General features: G+C 46.5%; 1 protein-coding gene across 1 annotated transcript; it reads left to right on the forward strand.

Annotated features, from left to right (window-relative positions):
• Positions 1 to 6,826: 6,826 nt before the first annotated feature.
• Positions 6,827 to 7,813, forward strand: LOC113405921 (olfactory receptor 6B1-like). The gene has a single exon (XM_026647253.1). It carries the CDS (start codon positions 6,827 to 6,829, stop codon positions 7,811 to 7,813), a length of 987 nt encoding a protein of 328 aa, XP_026503038.1.
• Positions 7,814 to 8,617: the final 804 nt, after the last annotated feature.

Consider the following 8,617-nt stretch of genomic DNA (forward strand, 5'->3'; position numbering starts at 1 on the left):
TCACACCCCTGGGTTTAGTAGGCTAATGCTCAAACCACTGAACTATCCTTCTGCCCACTTAGGCTAAGAATTTCAAAGCCACCAAAGTGATCTGGAATCCCAAATTGTGCCTCTAACTCAGTGGTTCTCAAACTGTGTTTTGGGACCCCAAAGTGGGTTGGCAGGGCTGGCATTAGACTTCCTGGTGCCCAGGGCCAAATCCCAAGGCTGAAGGAGTAGCCCAATCCCCACTACCTTGGGGGGGGGGGGGGGGGCTCAGGCTTCAGCTTTAGCCCTGAGTGGCAGTGCTCAGATTACAGGCCCCCTACCCCTGGGCTGAAGAACTTGGGCTTCGGTTTTGCCGCCCCCCCCCCCCCGCCCAGCACAGCTGGTCTCAGGCTGGCTCAGGCTTTGGTCCCCCCTCCTGGGTCATGTAGTCATTTTTGTTGTCAGAAGTGTGTTGCTGTGCGATGAAGTTTGAGAACCCCTGATAATTCTTGGAAAAATCTGATTCTTAATTGTGAGCAAGTGACAGCCTCTCTCTGTGCTGCCCCAGGGGTTTTTGCATGGCTGTGAGTGGATTTCTTCTCACCGTGTGTCTCTCGCACAGTAATACCAGGTGGTGTCTTCAGTCTTCAGGCCGGTCAGTTGCAGATACAGCAGGTTGTTGGGGTTGTCCCTGGAGATGGTGAATCGCCCTTTGACCCAGTCTGTATAGTAGCTATCTCCCCCATCCTGCCTAATGCTGGCTACCCACTGCAGCCCTTTCCCAGGAGCCTGGCGCACCCAGGCCATCCAGTAGCTGCTGAAAGTGAACCCTACCTCTGCACATAAACACCTCTAGATGAAATGGACGAGGGCGCAGACCGCAGCTGAGGGAGCCAACGCTGCATATTAAGCTAATGTATCACATGCCTCTGCATTTCATCGCATCAGTGAAACCTCCATGAGTGTGCGTCTCTGGATGTAGAGCAGTGTGTGTGCCCCTTGTTATAAATCCCTTGTGGACACAGTAAACATGTTCGTATGTAATATATGTGAATATTTCTTTAATGTGTGTATGACTCCTCCTACTAGTACTACTAGATCTTCTCCCTTCTGGCTCCTCCTCTGATGTCACCCACCACTGCCAGGCTCCATGTTCCAGGGTCCCCACTTCCTGGTTTCTTGTCCCAGTCTCTTAGCCCAGCCAGTCCCAGTTTTCTCCCTGAACCCCAGATTCTGGTATCTGATCTCTCTGTTTCCTCATCAGGTCCCAATCCCAGTTTCTTTGTCAACCCGTCTTCCCCACTCAGCTCCCAACCCCAATCTCTCCCCTCAGCTCTCAGATCCAGTCTCCTTTCCAAAATGGTCCCAGTCTCTCTCCCCTACCCCCAACTTTCCAGGCCCAGCTCTGCCCCCAACTCCCAGGCCCTGTTTCTATTCCCACCCACCCCAGTCCCAGTCTCCATGTCCCTGTCTACTGCATTCCCTCGGCTATGGTCTTGATCTTCTCCCCTACGCATTTGACTCAGATGGCATCCTCCTCCAGTGGTGTCTGGGCCTTGCGGGAGGTGCGGGGGATATCCATGAGAGCACAGGAGAGATGGGCTTCCTGCTGTCCGTTCTGGTGCCGGACCTGAGTTGGGACAGATTGTTAATCATAAGGAGTAAACACATGTTTTGGGAGACCACTGAAAATGAAGTGAGCAAGTGAGGGTTAGATTGTTATGGCCTTCAAACAACCCCCCAACCTCCTGAAAATCATCATCAGAAGCACGTTCACCACGGATCAGGACACACCAACTCAAAGCAGCACCATACTCTGCCAGAACAACAGATGCAAAACCTTCAGCTATATCTCCACTGCAACAATGATCAATATTCCCCACAACGTACCTTTTGAGATTCATGGGTGCTACACACAACATGTGGTGTACCTCATCCAGTGCAGAAAATATCCAGACAACAACACTGAGGGTGAAACCAGACAATCACGATGCTCTCGGCTGAACTCACACAGAAAAAAGGACAAAACCCATAAGTGAACACTTTTCACAATGCAATCAATCCAATTCCAACCTGTCAGTACTCACCCTTCCAAAGGCAAACCTGGGAACTTAAATTCATAACTCTGCTAGACACTAAATATCATGGACTCCACAGAGACACTGGTCTTATGGCTCATTATAACAATTTGTAACACACCCCACTGCCTGCTGATCCTTAATTTCCCACTCAAATGTAAGTGGTCTCCTATAGCATGTGTAAACCTCTTAGGCTTAAAAACCTGTCCCAACTTGAATTTAGCTCAGACACTCTGCTTTCCTTCCCCAGACCTGAAGAAGAGCTCTGTGAAGCTCAAAAGCTTGTCCCTTCAACTGACAGAAATTGGTCCAAAAAAAGATATTGCCTCACTCATCTTGTCTCTCTCATATCCTGGGACCAACATGGCTACAACACCATTGCAAACAGACAGATAGAGAGATAAGGCACGGAATAGAACTTGCTCCCACAAGCTATAATAGTAGCTAGCACCCTCATTTCATTCAAACAAAATGCAAAGTTTGATCTAATTAAAGAGCAACACTGACTAGATGATCCAGTCATGCCAAGTGCTGCCTGGAAAAACAAGGATACATTTGGACAAAATTGCTGAGGGGGATGGGGGGGGATGTTTCCTTTTGTTAATTGAAAAATGTTTTGATGGAACTTTTTTTCAACCCGCTCTGGTGCTCAGCCCTTCCTAAAAGGTGACAAGCAAGTGAAGAACCAGGCCACATGTCTGTCGAGCATTGAACAAAGGGTAAAGTTATGGACTTCCCTCTCCACACATGTCCCATGATCCACTGCAGCAGCTCAGCCACAGGGAGAGACCACAGTGCACCATGGGAGATGTAGTCTGGCCAGAGAGGAAGGCCCACGGAGGAGATGAAATATGTGGGACTTGGAACTGCAGTTCCCGTGGAATACTGCAGCAGCTCTGACAGACACAGAGGTCAATGTCACAAAACATTCAGTTTGGGGTCAACAAATGGAAATGTAACATTTTGATTCCAGAATGTAGAAATTCTTTGAAGTTCACATATCAGTTGTGGATTGTTGTTGTTTTTTGAGGGGGGGGGGCATTGAAGGTGGGAGTTAACGTCTTGTTCTGTGAAAAGTTTTCATATATCAATTTAACTATAGTGCCTTCACTTGAGTTCCTCTTGATTTTGCACCAGCATAAGTGAGAATAAATTTGGGTCCGCTGATTTCATTAGTTACTCCTAATTCATAGTGTGCTGTGTGAGCGGAGCACCAAGTCTCATGGCTTTCAATGGTGTTACTCCTGATTTACACCAGGATGAGTGAGAGGAGAATACGGTCCACTGTCCTCAGAGGAGTCACTCCGGATTAACACCAAGGTGAGCCCCCGAAGAATCAGTCTCCTTAACTGCAATGGGATTACTGCTGATTTACACTGGGGCGAGTGAGAAGAGGCCTAGAACCACCATAACTGTATATGTGGAGTGAGGGAGAGGAAAATGTAGCCATACAGAAAGCTATTCAAATGTCATTCCCGTTAGACTTCAGTGATTTAACGCTCGCTTTACACCAGTGCGACCCCATTGGGCTAGACCCGCAGCTGACAACTCTGTGTTGCGTCACTGAAATCACTATCTGGGGATCTGGCCAGTTGATTTCATGTGTTACGCCAGGTATATCCTGACATGATTTTTTTCTCCACAGAGTTCAAATTTCATTGGATTCAGTTACTTGTCCTGGACAAATAGCCACTGATCGATCCTCACAGCAATTCATCACATCCAATAGTGTCATTAATAAATGTGATTATCCTGACCTTACAGCTAGGGAAGCCTAAGAAAAGAGGTCACCAGGGGATATTCCGTGTGGGCATTTTGTTGCATAACTGTCTTCAGCGAGGTTTCTTGTACCTTCATCAAACGCAGTAAGTACTGGTCACTGTCAGAGACAGGATAGTGGAGAAGGCGGACGACTGATCACATCAAGTGTTGCAATGCCTGTGTTCCATAGAATTGGTAAATAGAGAGATCTCCTTTGAGGATAGAAACTTTTCTGTCTCCAACACCTTCCCATTGAGCTCCCCTCTCTGTTATACCTGTTGACTGTAAGGACTAAAAATAACTATATTATTAACTCTACCTTCACAGCAGTTGAAAATTCCCATCAGCAGTATTCTCCAGGGAGACTTTTCTCCCTCATATAATGAAAGAGGGCAGACATTTGCCTTTTGCTAACAGATCCAAGCCAACACTGCCAGGCCAGTGATCAGAATTTTTGTTGGGGAGTGACTCGTAGGAATATAAATCTCTTTCCTGAGATCCGTGAAGAATTTGGGGATCAGAAACAGACTGTAGAATCTGTATCCTGGGTCTCCGAAAGGCTACTTGAAGAGGTCGCCCCAGCGATCCCAAGTTTTTCTTATACCAGTTTTGGAGGAAAGACAAACTCTCTTATCAAATTTCCAGAAGGTAAAAGACGATGTAAGATTATGTATGTTCTCATTCCAATTCTCCTTACACTATAGTACCTACTAGGGCTGGTAGAAAAATTTCTGTCAGCATTTACTTGATGGAAAATTGGGTTCTCAAGGAAATAATAATTTTCACGAGCTGTGTCCAATTTCGCTAAAAAAATTCAGTATGTAATTGGAAAATAAATTTAAAAAACAACCCCAAACTATTTAAAAAATCATATTATGGTTGAATAATTTTCAGTTTGGGCTTTAAATATGGGGATTTATAACTTTGTCAGTCAAAAAAATTTGGTTTTAGGAATTTTAGTGAAAATGTTTGTTTGGTAGTTTTTTGAGCAGCCACTGTAGTGAATAACATAGAACAGAACCATTGTCTTTCTATGAGACATGCCCTGAACGTGCAGTTTTAGATTGTAGAACACCCTGGATTTATTCAGGATTAGCTAGAATGGACGTGGCTGGTATCTGTGAATATTTATGTGAATTTGTGTCTCCGCATTTGCTCACTGCATAAACAGTCCTCTGGATCAGTGGTTCTCAAACTAGGGCTGCCGCTTGTTCAGGGAAAGCTCCTGGTGGGTGGGGCCAGTTTGTTTACCTGCTGCGTCCGCAGGTTCGGCCGATCGCAGCTCCCACTGGCCATGGTTCGCCGCTCCAGGTCAATGGGGGCTGCGGGAAGCAGGTAAACAAACCGGCCCGGCCCACCAGGGGCTTTCCCTGAATAAGCGGTGGCCCTAGTTTGAGAACCACTGCTCTAGATTATTGTTAATTAAAGTTTGGAGGCAAGTCACTTCAAACACCCCCCCACACACACACTTTGTCTGGTTTATCTGTGTATCTATCTATCTCTGCATATTCATTTATTCGTTTCTCAGAGCGCTTTCTCAGTTCCAGAAGATAAAAGAAAACCTATTGTATATGAGTTTACAGTTTGCGCCGAGTACAACAAAAAATTTTTCTCACAGATCTGAAGAAGGAATAAGCAAGCACTAAAACTAATACAGTAATGCTTAACTAAACACTTGTATACTGCTCTTTACTAACATAGACACTGGTATAACAATCAGCCCTCCATGTGTCAAGGAGATGTGTTTGCCTTTACTCGTGAGTGTGTACAGAAAGCTGTCAATGGTCTCAGAGCATTGGGAAGACATTAAATACGTATGTTTATTAGTACATGACAAGCCACTTTACAAGACACCATTGTTCTCATTTTACAGCTGCAGAAACTGAGGTACAGAGCTACATGGCTTTCTCAATGTCACATTGAGTCAGGAATCGAACCCCGCTTTTGTGATTCCCAGATTTCACCCACAACACTAGACTACACAGGAGTAGACAGCATAACAGCGGAGAATCAAGGTACCAGCCCGGCTAGAGGTTCAGGGTTACAGTATCTATGTTGATGGTTTTGGCAGGACAAAGGTCAGATGCCTGGTGTCATAACTATAAAGGGAAGGGTAACAGCCCTCCTGTGTACAATACTATAATCCCTCCTGGCCAGAGACTCCAAAGTCCTTTTGCCTGTAAAGGGTTAAGAAGCTCAGGTAACCTGGCTGACACCTGACCCAAAGGACCAATAAGGGGACAAGATACTTTCAAATCTTGGGGCGGGGAAGGCTTTTGTTTGTGCTCTTTGTTATTGGGGGTTGTTCGCTCTTGGGACTGAGAGAGACCAGACATCAATCCAGGCTCTCCAAATCTTTCTAAACAAGTCTCTCATATTTCAAACTTGTAAGTACCGCCAGACAAGGTGCATTAGTTTTATCTTTGTTTTCTCAACTTGTAAATGTACCTTTTGCTAGAGTGTTTATCTTTGTTTGCTGTAGCTTTGAATTTAAGGCTAGAGGGGGTTCCTCTGGGCTCTTTGAATCTGATTACCCTGTAAAGTTATTTTCCATCCTGATTTTACAGAGATGATTTTTACCTTTCTTTCTTTAATTAAAAGCCTTCTTTTAAAGAACCTGATTGATTTTTCCTTGTTTTAAGATCCAAGGGGTTTGGATCGGTGTTCACCAGGGAATTGGTGGAAGAGTCTCCCAAGGCTATCCAGGGAGGGAAAGGTTTTGGGGGGGAAGACAGAGTTTCCCAAATAACTCATAAATCATTTGGGTGGTGGCAGCAAAAGCAGATCTAAGCTGGTAGAGAAGCTTAGAAGTTTTCATGCAGGTCCCTACATCTGTACCCTAAAGTTCAGAGTGGGGAAGGAATCTTGACACCTGGAAAAGCAAAGATCCTGGAAAAACTCATCCATGGCTGCATTTAAACATCAACAAAATTACAATGACACCACAAAACCCCAAATTGCCTTTTTCATGTCATATTCCATAGGTTATATTTATTTAATTATATGTCTTGATAGAGCCCATGGCAGACATGGAGAGATGGACAGGAGACTGGAGAAATCAAACGTCTATCACAGAATTCATCCTGCTGGGATTCGGGGATATCCAGGAACTACAGACCCCTCTCTTCCTGATGTTCCTGGTGATCTACGTTGTGACCGTGGCAGGGAACATCCTCATCGCGGCGCTAGTTGTGGCTGATCAACATCTTCACACCCCCATGTACATCTTCCTGGGGAACTTGTCCTGCTTGGAGACCTGCTACAGCTCCACTATCCTGCCCAGGATGCTGGCCAGTCTCCTGACTGGGGACAGGACCATTTCTGTCCCTGGCTGTGTAGCACAATTTGATTTCTTTGGTTCCCTGGTAGCTGTAGAATGTTGTCTCTTATCAGCGATGTCTTATGATCGGTATTTAGCGATATGCAAACCACTGCATTATGCAGCCCTTATGAATGGCAGCGTCTGCTTCCGACTGGCAGCTGGGTCTTGGGTAAGTGGGTTTGTGGCTTGCACCGTCACGGCATGTTGGATATCACAAATGACTTTTTGTGGCCCTGATGAAATTGACCATTTCTTTTGTGATTTCACCCCGTTAGTAAAACTGTCCTGCAGTGACACTCGCCTGATGGTTCTTGTGACCTTCCTGTTATCCTCCATATTAACACTGCCTCCCTTCCTATTAACCCTGGCATCCTATGTGTGCATCATCGCCACCATCCACAGAATCCCATCCACCACCGGGAGGCAAAAGGCCTTTTCCACCTGCTCCTCCCACCTCATTGTGGTGACACTCTACTATGGGACCCTGATCATTGTCTATCTGCTGCCAGACACCGACATGCTGAGATATCTGCACAAAGCGCTGTCTCTCTTCTACACAATCCTGACTCCTCTGGCCAATCCGCTCATCTACAGCCTGAGAAACAGAGAGGTGAAGGAGGCTCTGAGGAAAGCTGCTAGTGAGGCTGTGAATTTCAGAACAAATAGCAAACTATTTTGTATGTAGTTATTGTACGTTGCAATAAAGTCAAGATAATGGGAACTCATCTCGTGGTGTGTTGCTGTGAACCACAGCTCATCCAGGCAGCCCTTACCCACTAGAGCAGTTCCATTAAATACAACGGGACACCTGCTGTCAGGAAGAGCTACCTGTATGAATAAGGGGAGGTGGGCCAAGCAATCCCCTAGATCTGCCTGGGGAAATGGAGCCAATGGGGCAGAACCCATCCAGTTCCTACTGAACTCAACTGCATTTATTACCCACTGACATCAATGGTAGAAGCAGGGGGTTGGAAATGATGAATTTCCCCACAGTTCAGATGGTCTATCTAAGGCATATGTGTCACTCATTTCCACACCAAAGCCCTCTTTTTATCAGTGAAGTGTAAAAGAAGTGGCCTGTAGCCTTTGTGTAGACCAGGGATCGGCAACCTTTGGCACGCGGCTCACCAGGGTAAGCACCCTGGTGGGCCGGGCCGGTTTGTTTACCTGCCGCATCTGCAGGTTTGCCTGATCGAGGCTCCCACTGGCCACGGTTCACCACTCCAGGACAATGGGGGTGGCGGGAAGCAGCGCGGGACGAGAGATGTGCTGGCCGCCACTTCCCGCCACCCCCATTGGCCTGGAGCAGCGAACCGCAGCCAGTGGGAGCCGTGATCTGCTGAACCTGCCGACGCGGCAGGTAAACAAATCGGCCCGGCCCACCAGGGTGCTTACCCTGGCAAGCTGTGTGCCAAAGGTTGCCGATCCCTGGTGTAGACCCTTCACAGAGGGTTGGATTTCATCATCTCTCAGAAGTTGTCTTTCACAG

This window comes from Terrapene carolina, unplaced genomic scaffold (genome assembly GCF_002925995.2).
Source record: "Terrapene carolina triunguis isolate 2854851 unplaced genomic scaffold, T_m_triunguis-2.0 Scaffold51621, whole genome shotgun sequence".
NCBI lineage: Eukaryota > Metazoa > Chordata > Testudines > Emydidae > Terrapene > Terrapene triunguis.